The sequence below is a fragment of the Mus musculus genome, chromosome 2 (assembly GCF_000001635.26).
Source record: "Mus musculus strain C57BL/6J chromosome 2, GRCm38.p6 C57BL/6J".
Classification (NCBI taxonomy): domain Eukaryota; kingdom Metazoa; phylum Chordata; class Mammalia; order Rodentia; family Muridae; genus Mus; species Mus musculus.
Genome location: NC_000068.7, coordinates 181,306,459 through 181,325,638, shown reverse-complemented (window position 1 = coordinate 181,325,638; position 19,180 = coordinate 181,306,459). Strand labels below are relative to the sequence as shown.

The window sequence follows — 19,180 nt, the reverse complement described above, 5'->3', positions numbered from 1 at the left end:
TGATGTTGTCTGTATATATCTTCCAATTTTCCACAGACACGATACTTGGGCTTGAGGACTCCCAGAAGAGGAGTTGTGGGGCAGTGGACTGTGTCAACAGACAGAAGAACTAGTATGATAGTAACAAAATTCAGAGCCCCAATAAAACTCGTAACTTGAGAATGGCAAGAGTTCAATCTAGCTCCCCCACCAGGTTCCTGTCCTGCAGCACATGACTATGACACCCCACTAAGAGGACCACAACAACAGGTCACATAGCATAGGAACCCAAGAGTTCTCCATGCTAATGAGGTATCAAGATAGGCCCTGAGTGCTTAGCCAATGAGCTTTCCTTCCTGAGCATCCCTTCCTGCAAAAGGTATTTAATCGCTGGCTCACCCTGAGTAAGTCCTGTGCATCCTCATCTGCCATGAATAAAGCAGTTTGGACAAACAAGGACTGCCTCCTTCATCAATAACCAGTGCAGGGAGGCCTTCATCAAACAGAGCCAAACCTAAATCTTCTTTATAAGGCCTCTCCGTACTCCTGGCACTCACACAGAGCTAAGTCAAATCTCCCCAATGTGACCCCCCTCCACCGGGGGCATTGCAGCTCCACACTGCATGCTACAACCCTACAAACTCATGATTTCCAGAGGTGTCTGTGTGCCCAGGAGTTTGAGAACCACAGATTCTGTCCAGCCTCTGCCATTTCCTACCCAGAGAAACACGGGCGGGATTCCTATCTTAGACTGTATTTAGCTTCCCCTGAGCGGCTTGTCAACAGCTGGCACCCAAGCATCGAGGAAGCAACACAACCTAGTGCCCCTGTGTTTTGCCTCCCTGAGTGCAGCTTACTGGCAGAAATGCAGACCCACACTAGGAAGCTAACAAGGACAGGGAATGACAACTCTAATCATGGTGTTTCCAAACTGGTTACCAGGCCCAGGCTCACAGTATCCATATGAGAGAGACCTGAGGGCTGGTGCAGGTACATATCTACATCTAAGGCGTGGACAATCACACACTGAGACAACTAAGAGTCTTCAGGGACACCAGACCAAAAAATAAAGCAAGCAAAAAGAAACACAGCTGATGTGCTCACCACAGAGCCATGTCATTATCATATCCCCCCAGCAGCTGAGAACAAAGGTGCCGGGTGAGGAAAGATCCTCTCCCTGAGCTTAGGCTGCTGGCCTGACCAGCAGCAGATGCAAAAGCCTCACTTCTAGGGCCCTGGGCAATAAGCAAAGATGTCAGCCCTCGGAGCATCAGAGCCTTACACGTGCTCAGGGCCACATCGCCTGAACCCTCTTACCTTATGGAGGAATCTCAGTCTGAAGACTAGGGTAGAAACAAAAGGAACTCTAATCTAAAAGAGGCTGAAGGCGCAGACATCCAGCCAGTTGTGCGAATGGATGACCCCTGAGGTTACAGAAAGCAGTGAAGGACACAGCACAAGGAGCTTTTCTAGTCATAACTGGGCAAATGAAACAGAGGATGCAACAAACTCAGAGGAAGACAGGTGTGTTCAACTCCCAGCTCCAAGTAATGACACCTGCATTCGAGTTCTTAGGGAAACTTGTCAAAGCCCACCTCTGTCAGGAATAGACCAGGCTGCCAACAGGAAAGCAGGAACTCAACATGAACCCTGTTTGACCAGGTCACCTGCTCAATGTGAGAGCCACTCCTGAGTGCGTCAGAGCGTGGAGTTCTTGGACTGTGTGCGCTCTTCTCCATGTAATACCAAGGAGGAAACGCCTACCATCAAAAGACACCACCCAAATATACAGCCACACTCTGCCACACAGGGTAGAGCAGACAGGTTATGGTGCTACTAAACTCTAGAAGACTGCACAAGCCTCACCCAAACTGTGCAACAGCCAGTAGGAATAGCTTGAAGAAGCTGGTCTTACCTTCCACATTGTTGTAGAAATGACAGGAGCGACTTGCTACCTTCTTGCGGCACAAACTGATCTGTAAGACAGCAATTCAGAGAGTGCTTACCAGGAGTCGAGAAATGGGCCACCCCAGCCCTAAGGCCTCACCAACAACTTCCCTATGTTAATCTTCCTTGTGTTCTCTAAACTCTGGCCCAGCCCACCAGGGAGCACTGTGTCCAGGATTAGCATCCTCCGGGAACAATTCAGCATTCGAAGATCCAGGTACCATCCAACCAGTAGAACCAAAAAGAGGTTAGGTGCCCAAAAGCCCACCTGCATGTGATTACTCTCCTGCTTCTTCACTTCAGGATGAATACACAGCTGCTCCCGGGAGCCCAGCACACATACCTTGGGCCTGACAAAAGAAAGAATGGAAGACGTAAAGGAGGAGCTGCCTCAGAACAAGCAGGTTACAGTGTGCCCTAGCAGCAGGAGCTATCTGGAAACAAATGGAAGCACAAAAAACGTAGGGAACAAAGGAAATAAAAAGTCTAGAATGTGGTAGGTAAGACAAAAAAACCTGGACAGAGCAACCTACTGTCCAAATTCTGCTATATGGGAGCCCTACCGAGATATTAAGACATGAGCAAAGCTGTCTTGAGAAGCCAGAGCTGACCTTAACCACAGGCATGACAGTTCTGCAAGAAGCCCAGGGTTCAAGGTCAGCCATAAGTTCAAAGATCAAAGCTGCTTTCTCACAGTAGTCAAAGCCAACCAGTCTTCACCCCCCACATATAGACATATACACTCAGCTGGTGCTGGTCTAGCTCCAAACCAAGGTCACTATCCAGATACTCTTCAAGTAATGAATATGCCGACATACCGGTAGGCGGTATTCCGAAGCTCACGGATGACCTGAGTTAGCTGGGAGTGCGTTCTAGAAGCATAGATGATCTTTGGGATATCTGTGTAGCACTCTGCACAAGCATAAGGAAAGGCAGCAACTGTGAGGCATATTCTCAGGTGTATTTGTACATGCAGCAGCACTGAGCTAATTCAGTCCTGTAGACATCTACAAACCTGACTCTGACCCCAGGTATATACCCAAAATGGTGAGGAATATAGATGATACAAAATTCTACTTAAATTCTGCTCCAAGAACAGAGGAAGCCTGGATGAACTGGCCCTGTCACAGGCTCTTTCCCTTCGCTCCCATCCGCACAAGAGGCCAGGAGAGATGGGGTGAGGGTGGGGAGAGAGGAGTCACCTATTGAGTCTCCGCTGGCGGCAGCAGCACTCCCCCAGGATGACAAGGTCCGACTGGCAAAGAGTTCCCCTTGAACTCTCTCAGCAATCTTTAGGGAAGAAACTGCATCTCGGAGATGTTGTTGCCAGGCCAAGGTGGAACAGAGGAGGCACAGCGTCTTCCCAGTGCCTGTGGGGCTCTCCAGGATGCCATTCACTTTCTAATTGGTGTCAGGCACAATAAAGGGAAAAGCAGGGGGTGTGGAGAGAAGTCAGATGACTCTGAGATGCACAGCTCACACCCAGAGGACACAAATTAGTTCATGACATTTTCCACTAAAAGCTGTAAGTTAAGATGTCCTCATTAGCAAACTATAGTGGTACACAGAGGCAAACAGATATCTGTGAGTTTGAGGCCAGGCTGGTCTACATAGTAAGTTGTAGAACAGCCAGGGCTAAGTAAAGAAACCATCTCAGAAAAACAAAAACCGCCCTCATTAGCAAAATAATTTCAGAGCATTTCTCCAAATATGACAGAAAATTTCAGCCTAATATAGTCAGATGACTAATCAGGTGCTAAGTCTCAAAATAGGAAACTGCTCTACAATTCTGGATATAGGCATTCACCATATTTGAACAGAATTTGATGTCTTCTGTCCCAGATATCAGATAGAAGCCTGAAGAAGACATTTGAGGAAAAAGTGATTCAAATACAAAAAGGCAACCTCAAGAAACTCAGTAGAAAGCTAAAAACTCCACACCCCTAAGATTTAAAGACTTTTTCCAGGGTTCAAACACAAAAGTCAGCCACAGTAATACATGCCTTTAGCCCTAGCATGCTGAAGGCAGAGACAGACAGATCTCTGTGAGTTGAAGCTAGCCTGGCTTATCCAGAACACCTAGGCTAAAAGTTAGATCCTGTCTCAAAAATAAAATAAATAAATCAAAGTCTCATTTTAAAACTTTCCAAGGGCTGGAGAGATGGCTCAGCGGTTAAGAGCACCGACTGCTCTTATGAAGGTCGTGAATTCAAATCCCAGCAACCACATGGTGGCCCACAACTGTCCATAACAAGATCTGATGCCCTCTTCTGGAGTGTCTGAAGACAGCTACAGTGTACTTACATACAATCAATAAATAAATCTAAAAAGAAAAAAAAAACTTTCCAAAACATTTTCCCCAAACGGTGAAAGCTGGGTATTCCTGCTCCTCTGCATAGAAATGTGCCTCCTAAGCCCATTCCTTATCAAATAGACCCAGCACAAACACCACCTACTCAGAAAGGACAGCAATACATTCTCAAAGTTATCCCTCTCTATAACTATCTCTTTTGTTCACTTGTTATAGTCTCCAACCAAAGAATGCAGACAAACCCAGTCTGGAATGGATGAGGGTAGGGCTACAGTAGGGGTTTGCTGAAGGTATGCCCTCATTGCCCCCTCTCTAAATTACTGTCTTGAGCTTTGTAGCTTTACCTTCTGGAGACATTCTAGCACCTTGGTCATATATTCCTGTTGGCATGGGTAGGGCTGGAAAGGAAAATCCACTGTCACACCATTCAGGACTACCCTGGGCATATCAGCCTATACTGAGGAAGACACGGTGGTAGGCCAAGATGCAGGCTGTCTGGGTCTGTGAGACAAACCCCTCTGATCATCTCAGTGTTTCAGCCACTCCAGGTAAGTGTTGGCAGCATGTGGCATCAGGTTTCCCTCTGTAAGAATTCCCTACAACACAGATAAGAAGAAATCAGCCTTTGTAGCCACAGACCATTACACCAATCATTTTAGGAAGCTGTCCTTGTAGGGTCAGAAAATCTGTTATTTCCCTATCAAAAGGTGCTTAGAGCCTATCATGGTGGCACACGCCTTTAATCTCAGCTCTCAGGAGGCAGAGGCAGGGGTATCTCTTAAGTTCGAAGCCAGCATGTCCAGGGAGTTCCAGGACAGCCAGGGCTATGTAGACCCTGTCTCAAAAAATAAAAAGGAGCTTAGAGATCTAAAGATGATCCCCTGGCTCACCCAATTCCATCCTAGACTGAAAAGCAAAGCAAAGCAAAAACCCAATGTAGTTATCAAAACAAGCACATTTTCAGCACTCTACCTGCAACTCTTCAAAAAGTCTGTGACTAAGAACCTAGGAGCATCCCCTTGTGGCCTGGACCTGAACACAAAAGCGTGGAATGTCTCCAACCTTTGATGCTCTTAAGATTGGGGTCATGCATCATTCGGTCCAGGTGTGCACCCGAATGCAAATAAAGTAGTAAAACAGGCAGGGCGTGGTGCTCCAGCCTTAGTTCCCAGCACTCAGGAGGAAAAAACAGATGGATCTCTGAGTTCGAGACCAGCATGGTCTGCAGAGCGAGTTCCAGGACAGCCAGGAATACACAGTGACATCCTGACACGCAAAACCAAAACCAACCAAACAAAGGTAGCAAAACAGAATCATGATCTGTTCAGCCCTCCGCAAGTCACTAAACTTCTCCAGACCTCCAAGTCTACTGACAGGCGAAAATCTATCCGCCGTCTTGGAACTAGCCCAGGGAGGCGCCTCTAGCTAGACACTGGCAGCAAGAGCCCGGGACCCAGAATGCACCGCGGCACTTCAGAACTAGCGAGTGCGTGATCTATGACCTCTATCCACTCAGATAAAACTGTCAAGCGACTCCCAGCTCACTTGTCTCGGTAGGGCTGCCTTTCAAAGTCCGGTATCAAACAACTGTAAAGACACGGATCCCGCGTGCTCCGCAGTCCGCTGATTGGAACTTCGCGGGCAGATCCGTGTAGCCACGCCTAAATGCTACACTTCCGTTTCCTCCCTTCCGGTCCGCTACTTTGCACCCGGGCGGAAACCGGGTTCCGCGACTTCTGAGTCAGCAGGTTCCCTCGCCTCTGGACGCCAGGGGGCTGGGGGCTGGGGGGTGGGGCTTCGTGCAGTGGACCTGGCCTCATCTCTGTATTCTATCCAAAGCACTTAATATCGTCTAGAGTCTCGCTTGTCTCCCACTCTTTTTGCTTGTTTGTTTCGAAACAGGTTTTCTCTCTGTAGCCTTGATTGCCCTAGAGCTCACTCTGTAGACCAGGTTGACCTGCCTCTTCCAAGTGCTGGGATGAAAGGCGTGCACGCCCGGACACTCATCCCCACTTTTGCATTATAAGCTCCATCTTCTGGAATCTACTAGTTCATTTGGCCAGGCCACTTACATTGTCCGCACAACTAAACAAATCTAAAGCTTTCTTGTGGTTACTGACCTCAAGTCACAAAAGGCATCTTTTCACAGCTGGAGTATATAAAATCCAAATGGCTGCATCTTACCTAGACCCCCACCCCACATTAAGAGTTCTCACTGCCTCCTCTCTCACCCAGGGTCCAGCTTATTTTCCAATCAGTGTCTGCTAGCTGTCAGGTGAGTTCCTCTAAATCTCTAGCACCTAGCACTAGCTGACAGTCAACAAGGAGCTCCAGGGAAGAGAGAGCTGCAAAGTCCTTCAGGGCGGTGCTGACATCAGAGGTGTTTGTTTATTTCAGGCAATCCCAATAGGTATTAGAAAGAAATTGACATTTCAGTGGCTGGCTCTCCACTACTAATAGATACTTGTTTCAGAGCTTCTCTTTAATACCCAGGTAGTTTCCCACAGAAATGCCCATACTTGTGCATGTGAGATCATACTTACAGAACACCCTGACAAACCTATAGATTTCCTTCAGACCCTCATCTCTTATTGGGAATTTGAAGATGAAGGAGGCCACACACACTGGGATGGCACCAATTCCAGGCAAAACTTTCTGGGCTACTAGTGAAGCTGAGACATGAGCTGATTCATCTGCTGCTTGGGTTCACATCAAGACAAGTCTAGTTCACAGCACATAGGTAGTTGCTTTGAGGCAGCATGCCCAGCTTATAATGAAACTATCCTGGAAGGAATGAATATATTCTAAGAGATGCATATGATCTTCCTTTTGACTATCAGGCCATTTAAACAATGGACCCCCCAGAAATTGGAATTCCCCAGGAAAGGAAGGAAAAGAGTGAGGGGTACCAGACAGAGAAGGGACTCTTCTTAGGGAAGAAGATTTTATGCAGTTATGACAACTTGTCAGACCACTGTGGCAAAGAGACTGAAGCTAGAGATGATGGTTAGGACCCAAGGCTGCATAGTAATGTACACATCATCCAAATAAACCTAAGGATCAGAGCTGTAAGGATCATTTGGGAGATAATTGGACTTCACTGTTCCTCTGCCCAGTGTTGCCATATTGAAAAAAAAAAATCCTAGCTGGGCGGTGGTGGCACACGCCTTTGATCCCAGCACTTGGGAGGCAGAGGCAGGAGAATATCTGAGTTGGAGGCCAGCCTGGTCTACAAAGTGAGTTCCAGGACAGCCAGGACTATACAGAGAAACCCTGTCTCGAAAAAAACCAAAACAAAACAAAAAAATCCTTTTCTATTTTCACTATTACATTGTCTACTTTTTTTTTCCTCTGTGAATAAAACACTATCTCAATTATAGGGTAGATGTAAACCAACCACACATAAGATTGTGATAAGTATAAAGAAGAGAAATTATATTAAAGGGTTCCCCTGACTAGAGGCCAGGAAAGACTTCCATGAAGACTGTTGTGGGAATATTTTGGGAAAAGCTATGTTGCGCTTAGCTATAGGACTTAGTCATAGCAAATCTTCTAGAAAGTAAGGAACTAAAACAGGCTAATAAGAACTGAGTAAAGAGACATTAATCTAAGGACTCCCGCTATGTTCAAGAGTATATTAATGGCCGGGCGTGGTGGCATACGCCTTTAATCCCAGCACTCAGGAGGTAGAGGCAGGTGGATTTCTGAGTTCGAGGCCAGCCTGGTCTACAAAGTGAGTTCCAGGACATCCAGGGCTACACAGAGAAACCCTGTCTCGAAAAGACAAAAAAAAAAAAAGTATATTAATGTCTACCTTGAGGTCTGGGAGGTTGGGAATGACTGGGTCTTCCTGTATCTGTCTCTAGGAGCCTCCTCATTGCCAGCAGCTGCCGAGTACCAGGATTCTGCTTCACCTTTCTTGTCCTCTTCTCTCTGATGTCTTCCCAGCCCCAGCATATGACACAAGTTTTACAGGGACTTGCTGAATGACTGAGTATCCTTCTGAGGTGCCAGACTTCTCCTGCACAGTCCAGAGTGAATTCAGATCAGTAAAGAATTCTAATCTGTAATCTCTCCGCAAAACAGCTGCTCATGAACTTTCTTTAGTTGAATTTGGTAAAAACTCAAGGCCTGCTCCCAAACATGGCACCATTCTGAGGCAAACATTTAATATGCCTATTGTACCTTTAGTATTTGTTCTTACTGAGTGCCCAGCACTGTGCTAGGGACAAACAACACAGCTGGTCTGTGGAGTTCAAACAAGGACAGAAGTTTATGAGGGAGTACGCCCAAGGTGAGATTATGGCAGTTCAGTCCTATGATGCTTTTCTATCTGCAAGAGAAGACTGGAAAGTTGGGAAGGTTACTTCTCTTCTCTTGATCTCAGCAACTGAGTTTAGCCTCTGGAGGAGAGTCCATCTAAAGCACACTATAATACCCAGATGCAGGTACAGTAAGTAACTTATCTAGAGGACGTGGCTGCTTCCAAAGGGGTCAGCACCATTATTAGGAATAGATTTGTGTGCTTCTCCCTCCTTCCAGCTCCCTCCCAAAGCAGAATTCCAATGTACACACAGAACTGTGTTTTCTCCATGTGAATGAGCTTGGTATTTCTACATTAAAAAGTACCACAAGTAAGCATCTCAAGACAGTATCTAGTACAATTTCCTCCATCTCTTGGAGTCTGGCACCATGGTTTCATCTTATACCCAAAATGTAGAAACTCAGGGAGGTCAGAAACTTCCCCTCCAATAGAGATTGTCGTGTCAGAGCTGGTGCTGGAACCTGCCTCTAGCTCACACCAAAGCCATGTACTAAGTTTCATGTGTTAGCTCCTTACTTCTATCTAGGGTTTCTGAAGGCAAATCATGAATCTAGGTATTCATGTTGGCAGAATTTGCTTCCAGTCGTGGTAGCTTTAAGGTCTTGCTGACTACAAGATGGCAATAGCTTTTATGTCTTTGCCACTTGACTCCATAGTAAGGTCTATCCTGCTTTGAAAGTGCTCCTGTTAGGGTTGGAGAAAAAGCTCACTGGTCAAGAGCATTTGTTGCTCTTGAAGAGGACCAGAGTTCAGTTCCCAGCATCTACACTGGACAGAATACAACCACCTTTAACTACAACTTCAAGTGATTTGATGTCCCTTTTGGCCTCCACAGGCACCTGTATACACACACACACACACACACACACACACACACACAGGAAGAGAGAGAGAATAAAACAAATCTTTAGGGAAAGGGGGGCTCCTATTTATTTGGGCCCACTGGATATTCCCTTTCTATGTCTTTTAATCCACACAATGCAATTTAATCCCAACTGTCAGATACATAGGCCCAGGCTCAGGTATACATTACTAGGTGCAAGGTTATATGCAATGCTAATAGGATGGCTCCATGTACACCTGGTCCTTAGGTTTGCCCCTGACTTTTGCCTTTGTAAGCTGCCTCCTCTTCCTAAAGTCTTGGAGGATTTTCAGAATTTTACTTCTAGCCTTATGAGTTAAATGTTTGTGAAACAAGCCATTTTTGTCTAGATTTCAGTGACTCCATCTCAAAAGTGGATGAGATAGCCCATTAGATATTAGGCTGTCTTGTCAGGAAAGGCAAATCATGTGCTCCCTACTTGTCCCAGTAAGCCTTAATGTCACCTTAGCACAGCCTAGAGTCACACAAGAAAGGGATTTCAACTGAGGAATTTCCTGGATCAAAATTTACCTGTGCCCATGTCTTTGGGGGGACTGTCTTGATTGTTCATTGCTGGGCAGTACACTCCTAGGCAGCTTGTTACCTAAACTTTTTTTTTTTTTTTTTTGAGACAGGGTTTCTCTGTGTAGCCCTGGCTGTCTTGGAACTCACTCTGTAGACCAGGCTGGCCTCGAACTCAGAAATCCACCTGCCTCTGCCTCCCAAGTGCTGGGCTTAAAGGTGTGCACCACCACCACCCGGCTTACCTAAACTATTTAGGAAGGCCAGAGAAACATAAGCCTGTTTGTGAGCCAGAGAGCAGCACTTCTCCGTGGTTCCTGCTACATTTCCGTAAAAGTGACTAGGTTTCTTGGTCAGAGGTAATGCTTTATGGCTTAGCAAGCAGACCTGATTTCAAGTTCCTGCCTTGACTTCCCTCAATGATGGGTTGTAACCTGTAAAATGAAATAAATTCTTCCCCTCATGTTGCATTGATGAAGCTTATTTCCCGTCGGGGTCTCACTATGTAGTCTTGGCTGGCCTAGAACTCACAGAGATCCTCTTGCTTCTGTCTCTCAAGTACTGGAATGAAAGATATGTACTACCATTCCCAGCCCTTGACCAAAACATTTTATTACTCCAGGGATGAAAATAGAACACATATGCATGTATACACTCAACCCTAGCAAATCTCTCTTCTGTCTTCTGGAGTCTGACACTATGGCTCCATCTTATACCAAAGAAGCAAAGGCCCAGAGAGGTTAGGAACTCTTTCTCCATCAGATAGAGAATGTGAGAGCTGGTGCTAGAACCTGACTCAAGGTCACATCAAATCCCAGTCATAGGCCTTACCACACCCTTATTTAACCAGAACCTGCTCACTCTCTGGACAGAGTTACCCCAGATATTCTTGTAGGACAGTGTCACCCTTTGCAAACCAGTGAATCCCTTCCTTTCAGTACTTAACAGGGGCTTAGAAGTCATCCACCCTCTAGCAGCCTCTGTCACCCACCCTGACTATGAGACAAGCCCATACTCTGGCCCTTCTCCTTCCGTGCCTATTCTGGGGAATGAGTCTTATCTCCACATTCTCTAAGATACACAAAGCCATATTACAGGAGTGTCATCCATGGCTGCGGCAGATGAAATATAGGCCTCTTACTGCATCGTTTTACTTCTCTCCCTCCATCTCCTCCCACTGTCTTGTCTTTGATAGTTGCTGCCAGCGTTTGTTCGTCCACTGTCTGTCGGATCTGTCTCTCTCTCCCTCTTCTCTCTCCTTCTCCCTCCCTCCCGCCCTTCCTCTCTCCTTTCCTCTCTTTCTTCCTCTCCCCTCCCCTTCCTTCCACCCCCACTCCTCCATCCATCCCTCGCTCCCTCCCCCTCTTGCCGCGCCCGCCCTTCCTCCCTCCCCTCCACAGCATTGCAGCATTCGCAGACTGCAGCTCCCAGACACCGCCCGCATCCCTCCGGCCTCCGAAGCCCCAGCCGCCGCCAGCACCATGGCCAGCACCGTATCTGGTAGGGCTCGGGAGCCTAGGGGATCATGGGACCGCAGTGGGTCTTACCAGAGGCCATTGTCTAAGCAGAGGCCTCGCCTGATGCAGTAGCAAGTTACTGGCTCCGTTTTCCTGTGTCGGACCTTGTGCAAGGCGAGGCTGGGCTGGCCCTGCAAGAAGGGGGGTCCAGAGTTCTTAAGGGGTGGAAGGGGACTCAAGTGCGGAGGAGATGCTACTGGACGCGGGGTAGGAGCCGCGCCCTAGACAGGGTTGAATGAAACCGGGCTCCCCGGGGCATTACCCCTTCAGGCGCTGGGGTGCGGGGCCAAGGTGCAACTGCCGCAGAGCGGCTTTGCGGATTCTATGCCTGCGAACAAGAGTGCCTGCAGTTCGGCTAGCAGGTCCCCTAAGGCTCCAGCTACCTTGGGTTTCAGTGTCATTGAGTCTTCGTAGGGGGCTGAGGGGGAGGTGGAACCCTCCATAGAAGCCTGGACCTTGGTCCCTGAGAAATGGGGGAGGGGCGCAGGGACACAGGAGGGGACCTCTCAACCGCGCGGAGAGAGACTGGAGCCTGCGACAAGCGAGGCTTCCTCGCCTCCATTCCCCACTGTGACCGTTGTACAGGGGGACCACCCTCTGCGATGCTAGGGCCACCGGCTCCAGCCAGAAGAACCTCCGCCCTTTGCGCCACTGGGTATAAGTGGAGAGGCTACTGCATTTCCAAACCTTTCCGGGGTATGGGTGGGGTCTGCTTTCATAGGAAGCCTCCCACACCTCAGACTGCATAGAGGGTCGAACCGAGGCGGAGGAAAGGACACTAGCAGTGTACTAGGTCCCTGCATGGTTGCGGCGGCTCCACTCTTGACCTGAGAGGCTAAAGCTGGACAGCCCCGCCCAGTCCCTAGTCTCAGCAGGGTTTTTTTTTTTTTTTTTTTTTCTTCTGGGTGCCTGAGACTGCAGGACGCATGACACCCACCTCCTGACCTTGGTTTCCTCTAAGAGCCTCATGGTCTTGCTGCCTTACCTTCTCTCAGCCCAGAAGGCTGATCTCGGTCAAATAGGTCAATGCATGGTTCTCCCTGGCTTTGGCCCCAGGTACAAACTCCACCCATCACACGGTCCCTCCCTGAAGCCGCCCCTTAAGGCCAGAGATTTTCAGTACCAGCCAAGGAGGGGCCCACATGTGTAAAAGACACTTTAAGCACCAGCTCCAAAACCGTGGCTCAAACCTTACCTTTGTACTATAGCCAGACCTGGCCCCCTTTCCATCAGCCCTGGGGAAGCGTCTTCCTCTTGCTTAATGTCTCTCACATACCAGTTTCTTATGAGTTATCCTGTCCTCTCCAAAATGCTCACCTTCCTGCAGCCAGATCACAGATCAGGCCTGTCCCCAGGCCCTGCCAGTGGTCACTTGTCTTATCTGTTCCCCGGGGATCTGTCGTCCCAGAAGAAAGCTCCCCATTGTCTATCAAAATAAGCGAAACCATACCAAGGAATATGTCCATGACCACCAGACACTGCCCCTGACTGCAGCTACAACATATGGTACCTCACTTGCCAGTTGAACACTTGGGTTTCCTGCTTTGACATCAGGAATCTCTGACCTACCTGGACAGCACCCTGCCCTTCTCTTCAGGTACTCACTCCTGCTGGGCTGGTACTGCTCCCTGAATTTCTGACAGCATCCCCCATGCTGAGGTGATAGTTACCTGGAAGACAGCCTCCTGGTACTGCTTATTAATTGGATGCTATCTGCTATAAACCTGCAGTACTTTCCTGGTGAATGTTTCACCATCAAGCCAAAATGGCCTTTGAGCAACTGTCAGATTCAAGGTTCCTGATCTGACCTATGAGGACAGCCTATCAGGGGTTTCCATACAAGATGAGAAATAATAATATGGAAAGCTAGGACCAGCAGGGAAGTATGTGCTAGCTAGCTCAGACTTGACTTCTGGCCTCTTTCAGGATTCTGGTCTATCCTACCCTAGACCCTGTGCTACTCCTTGTATCCTGTCTTCTCAGCACAGACTGACCTCCTCTAGATATCCACTGGCTTGTTACTGCTGATCTCTCAGATCCTCTAGCTCCTCATCACATGATCTGAAATATGTCCCTCTACCTCCTTTGTTGGATTAACCTTTTATAGTACAAATGCATGAGTGGATGTTGTTTATGAAAAGAGAAAACTTGGCTAGGCATGATACACTCAGGAGGTGGAGGCAGGATGATCAGTTCAAAGCCAGGCTTTGCTACATAGTGAGTTCAAGGTCAGCCTAAGCTACATTATACCCTGCCTTTATAAAGAAAAAAAGAATAACAACAAACAAAAAGAAAAGGAGGAAGGGGCCGGGCGTGGTGGCGCATGCCTTTAATCCCAGCACTCAGGAGGCAGAGGCAGGCGGATTTCTGAGGTCAAGGCCAGCCTGGTCTACAAAGTGAGTTCCAGGACAGCCAGGGCTATACAGAGAAACCCTGTCTCAAAAAAAAAAAAAAAAAAAAAAAAGAATGAAAGAAAAGAAAAGGAGGAAGGAAAGGAAGAAGGGGTAGAAGAAGTGGAGAAGAGAAGAAAAAATAAAGCAAGGCTGGAGAGATGACTCACAGTATAAGAGCAATGGCTGCTCCTACAGAGGACCGAGGTTTGTTTCTTACCACCCACATGGTGGTGGCTCACAAATCTCTGTAACTCCAGTCTCAGGGAATCTGACTATTCTATTCTGACCTCCACAGACATCAGGCACAAATGTGGTACACAGATGTACATGCAGGCAAAAGAAAAATATGCACCCATACATAGAAAATAAAATAAAAAGCATGAAGTCCCCTTTGAGGTCTGTCCCCTCCTGACTTTGCCCCCTCTTTTCCTTCCTGAATTATTCTTCTCCTTCTCCTCCTTCTTCTCTTCCTCCTCCTCTTCTCCCCCACCCAGCCCCCTGCAATCTAGATCTGAGCCTTAGAGACTACACGACTTTGGGAAATGATAGAATGGAGGGAGGAATACTGATCATCTAGAACTGCATTTCAATGAATGTTGTTAATGTCATCTCAGTAAGCTAAGACCTAGCATTGTCCCTGAGGAATGGAGTAACTGTATTGGACTTACAGAATCCTTGAACATTACCAAGGCAGTAGTCTCCAATGGAGCTGGCTCACAAGTGAATGGACCCGGAACAGTAAGAATATTTTCATTTTAAAAGTGAGCCCTTCTTTCTTTCTGTTGGGGGTCAGGGTCATAGTTACCAGTTTGCCTCCCTTTCTAGTTGATTAGCAAGAATATTGGATGGGGGCACTTGATCTGGAAGAAAGCAGTGAGCTTGTAGCTCAGTAGACAGCTCCTATATTTGGTTTGTCTTTGCCCTTGGTAGAACCTGCCTATCCTACCTGAAAGGGCAGTGAGTGGATGTTTGGAGAGAACAAAGTTTCACCTCAAAGTGGTAAATGTGGAGGAAGCAATAGTGTGTGAGACCTTACTCAAGTTTACAGACACAGAGAGATGCTCTACAGGTGGAAATCTCTGCTATTTGGGATTTGGGGGTGGGAAGATTACTTGAACAAGAAAGTCCAAGGCCATCTTGAGTAATATAGCAAGATCCAGTCTTTGAGGAAGGGAAAAAGGGAAGAAGGTGGAGGGGGAGTGGGTACAGGGGGAGCTACTGGGAGAGTTTCCTATAGCTGTACTTGTCCTGCTCAGGAGACTGGAGGCAGTAACAGGCAACTTTTTATGAGTTTGAGACAAACAAACAAACAAAGATACAAAGTTACCAGTAATCACAGAAAGGTATACTCAGATAAAGAAACAATTTGAACAACTGGCAACCAGAGACATAGAAAGACATACAAAAACTGGGTATAGTAGTTTATATTTGTAATCTTAACACAGGAAGCTGAGGCAGAAAGATTATTGGGAGTTAAAGGGCAGCCTGGACTGGAGTAAAACCATGTTTAAAAACAGAAAAATTGGGGCTGGAGAGATGGCTCAGCGGTTAAGAGCACTGACTGCTCTTCTGGAGGACATGAGTTCAAGTCCCAGCAACCACATGGTGGCTCACAACCATCTGTAATGATATCTGACTCCCTCTTCTGGTGTGTCTGAAGATAGCTACAGTGTACTTAGATATAATAATAAATAAATCTTAAAAAAAAAGAAAAAGAAAACAAGCAAAAATCCAAAAGGAGAAAGACACAGGAACAGTGATTAAGTAAAAAAGACAGAGGACAGAGACCCTGACTGAAGTGTTATAGTTTGTTCAGACTAATTAGAAAAATACCTATAGGCTGGGCATTTCTTCTAAAAAGTAGAAATTTATTTTATCTATAGACAAGAAACTCAAAGTCAAACTAGATTTGCTTGTCCAGTGAGGGTTACTTTCTCATTCATAGATGTGTCCTTGTGACTTCACGTGTTGGAAAAACTGAAGTGTCACTAGGACTCCTGTGCAGTGAGATCAAATCTCATTCAGGGGTCTGACAGTTTTGATTTTCTTACTTCAGACAAGGTTGTGTTCCAGGTTGTGCCTTTATGATCTGCTCGCCTCCTAACACTACCACACTAGGGCAGGACTTTAACCTGTGAATATTGGAAAGTGAACATTTGGACCACAGCAGAAAGAGAAAAACATACAAAAAGTGTAATCCCAGTTTTTGGGAACATGAGTTCAAACACCAATCTGATGTACATGACGAGTTCCAGGCCAGCATGGGCTATATAGCAAGACTATCTAAAAAAAAAAAAAAAAAAAAGAAGACCATGATGGTTATACACACCTATACATCCAGCATTTGGGAGATGGAAGCAGACAGATAAAGAATTCAAAGTCATTGTAGGCTACAAAGTGAATTTAAGGCCAGTCGGATTACAGGAGACCCCTTCACAACACAAAACAAATATGCACATAGATAAAGGCCACTGTAGAATACAAAGACCTAGAAATACCACAGGATCATGGTACCTGCTCACCTTGACTTTACATCCACAGCCTACAAGGAGAAGATGAAGGAGTTATCTGTGCTGTCGCTCATTTGCTCCTGCTTCTACTCTCAGCCTCACCCGAACACCATCTACCAGTATGGAGGTGAGTGTATCCACACAGCTGCTGGCCCTGCTCAGCTAGGGCCTGACAACCTTACTTCTCTCGTTTCTTCTGGCCTCTGGCAATGCTGTGAACTGGCTGGAGAGAGTCATTCTGGGAGGAGGGGCCTATGCTAAAGAGTAACGGCACCCCTTCTTAACCCTTGTTGGGATGTGTGCTGGAAATAAACCTCTCATCCTGCCTGTATGCCCAAACCAGGCCTCCTGAAGTCCCATCTGGTCTTGTCCTACAGATATGGAAGTGAAGCAGCTGGATAAGCGGGCCTCTGGCCAGAGCTTCGAGGTCATCCTCAAGTCTCCTTCTGACCTATCTCCAGAGAGCCCTGTGCTCTCTTCTCCTCCCAAGAGGAAGGATGCTTCCTTGGAAGAGCTGCAGAAGCGGCTGGAGGCAGCTGAGGAGCGGAGGAAGGCAAGGACTCTCCTTACACACTTGACATTGCTGACCAGGCCCTGTGCTTGGTCAGGGCATTGGGCTGGGTAGTGCAGAACTTACTGCTGAGCAATTGGAATGAGATGAAAGATGGATGTGCCAAGATGGTAACAAACACAGGGCAATAGGAACCACATTCTTGAGGGGGACCTCGATCATGGCAGAGGGAGGGCAGGTTGAATTCCCCCAGAAAGAGCCCTTAAGACATAAAGCTGAGGCTAGTGCTCCTTTCAGGACAGAAGATCGAGGAGAAAAGGTCTCACATCTAAAGACAGTTAGCTGGGTTGGGTAGGTGATAGTTCAGTGGAGCCCTGGAAGATATGAATGGGGCTCACAGTCTTCACATCAGCCCCTTTGAAACTGAAACATAGAGAACAAAATTTGTTCTAGGATTGAGATCCCAGAGGCAAAGCCCACTGGACAGGGGAAATGACTTAGTCCATACACAACAGGACCCAGGCTCAGCAAGTTTACCTTGAAGACTGATGCACCCATAGGTGCTCAGCATCATTCAGGAGGAAGCCTAGGCCAGGGGCTAATCACCCCAGGGATGCTGGATCTCCCCATTATCTGTTATTCCAGGGTCACCAGACACTCCTTTCCCCAACCATGGCAGGATAGAGTGGCACCACAATGTCCCTTCCCAGATCCCTGTGGCCTTTGCTGACAAACAGTGGGAAGCTAGGATCTAGATGACTTAGCTGCCTCTGTACCTGCTCAGTGTTTAACAGACAGTTGCCTACGGGTGGTCTGGAGAAGCCACCACAACTCACAGTTCAGAATTTACCCTGCTCCTTCAACATTTGTGAGGCTGGGAGTTCTCAGCCCAACAAGAAGACTCTGTGGCTGAAGGTAGCGCAAACGGCAAGCCACTGCGGTTCACCTGGCACTAGAGGGCAAACCGATTTTTCAGTGCAAAAACTCCAGAAGTTCCAGGCAAACTGGGATGGGGTGCAGGACATTGTAAGGCGCCTAACCTCATAGAAACTAGTCGCAGGAGCCTAAGGAAGAGTGATGAGTACTGGTTAGAGCCAGGACAGCGGGACAAGTGAGTCATGGCCAAGCTGGGAACAAAGGGACAGAGCGGGCCTTCTACAACAGAAACTTGACACCCTCCTAACCTGCTTGGGTCCCAGGCCAGAGATGGTCGAGACCATCCTCTGGACAGCTTTTGGATCCAAGTCCTGGCAGGTGAGGCTCATGGGGCTTGTCTAGCGGCTGGGCACCTGAGAGTGAATGCCTGGCTTAGGAGGGATTCGGGCCACTGCTCACTAACCCCTAACTCTGTGCAGACTCAGGAGGCTCAGGTGCTGAAGCAGCTGGCAGAGCGGCGTGAGCATGAACGGGAGGTGCTGCACAAGGCGCTTGAAGAAAACAATAACTTTAGCCGCCTGGCGGAGGAGAAGCTCAACTACAAGATGGAGCTGAGCAAGGAGATCCGCGAGGCGCACTTGGCAGCGCTGCGCGAGCGGCTGCGCGAGAAGGTAGGCACGCGAGGTTTTGGTGTGTATGTGTGTGTGTGTGCGCGCGCGCGTGTAAAGAAGGTCCTAATAATGTTTTTCTAAAGTTGCGCACTTCTCTCAGCGTTGGAATCAGACCCAGAACCTGGTTCTAGTGAGACACATTCAACGATCACAGTAGTATATGGTTAAATTAGTTATGAAGCGCTCTGAAGGAATTTGCATGCCGCGGGATCTAGCTCCAAGAGATGGAACTTGTTTACGTTGGAGGTCAGATGCTCAGTCCCTTAGTCTGATCCTTAAGCACTGTGGCTTCAGCACTCCTGAAGTATAGTGGTGCACCTATAACCCTGGAAGTTCTTGGGGACGCCCTTACCCTTGGCCGCTCCTCAGGGTTCCTACCTCTGTCTTCACAGGAGCTGCACGCTGCTGAGGTGCGCAGGAACAAGGAGCAGCGGGAGGAAATGTCTGGCTAAGGAGTATTGGACCCAGCGGCGACAAGAACGTTTTCGGGTTTTGTTTTTGTTTTCAATTCTGTCTAGATGCGAATTTTGTGCCTGCTCCTATCTGCTCCCCTGTACCCCTCAGCTTCCTGCTTTTTTCCCACACTCTGAACTGTCCAGTCCTTGTAACGTGTCTGACCTTGGGCTCTTCCTGAAGGAGCTCCTTAGGCAGGAGATATGGTCCCCTATTCAGACACTAGGCCAGGTGTGGCTGGGGCTCTCTTAGTGGCCCTCTTAGTGGATGTGTTGGCAACCTTAATAAATCTAGTGGCAGTGGC

At 47.7% G+C, this 19,180-nt stretch overlaps 2 protein-coding genes across 14 annotated transcripts in view; one reads left to right on the top strand and one right to left on the bottom strand.

The window, feature by feature from the left end:
• Rtel1 (regulator of telomere elongation helicase 1) overlaps positions 1–5,928 on the bottom strand; it is a 36,906-nt gene extending 30,978 nt beyond the window's left edge. For 6 of the 13 annotated variants that reach the window (NM_001363071.1, NM_001001882.3, NM_001166665.1 and 3 more), the window contains exons 1-6: positions 5,783–5,915; positions 4,582–4,833; positions 3,129–3,327; positions 2,745–2,838; positions 2,195–2,276; positions 1,895–1,955 (exon numbers count right to left, since the gene is read on the bottom strand). Coding sequence is in view for 10 of the 13 variants with exons in the window: in NM_001001882.3 (NP_001001882.3) it covers positions 1,895–1,955; positions 2,195–2,276; positions 2,745–2,838; positions 3,129–3,327; positions 4,582–4,683 (538 nt within the window). In the remaining 3 variants the exon portion in view is untranslated. Of the gene's footprint in view, positions 1–1,894; positions 1,956–2,194; positions 2,277–2,744; positions 2,839–3,128; positions 3,328–4,581; positions 4,834–5,782 lie in introns of those variants that run through there. The other 7 variants (XM_006500642.3, XM_006500633.3, XM_006500637.3 and 4 more) reach the window with 4 other exon arrangements.
• Positions 5,929–11,138: 5,210 nt separating this feature from the next.
• Stmn3 (stathmin-like 3) lies at positions 11,139–19,180 on the top strand. Its single transcript, NM_009133.3, has 5 exons — positions 11,139–11,445; positions 16,397–16,492; positions 16,743–16,918; positions 18,232–18,423; positions 18,816–19,180. Exons 1-5 carry the CDS (start codon positions 11,427–11,429, stop codon positions 18,873–18,875), a joined length of 543 nt encoding a protein of 180 aa, NP_033159.1. The 5' UTR covers positions 11,139–11,426; the 3' UTR covers positions 18,876–19,180.

Bases quoted from the DNA above. Each gene is read 5' to 3' on its own strand.
- Stmn3 (NM_009133.3), top strand. The intron at 16,493-16,742 runs GTGAGTGTATCC...CTTGTCCTACAG, and splicing joins CACCATCTACCAGTATGGAG to ATATGGAAGTGAAGCAGCTG. The intron at 18,424-18,815 runs GTAGGCACGCGA...CTGTCTTCACAG, and splicing joins GCGAGCGGCTGCGCGAGAAG to GAGCTGCACGCTGCTGAGGT.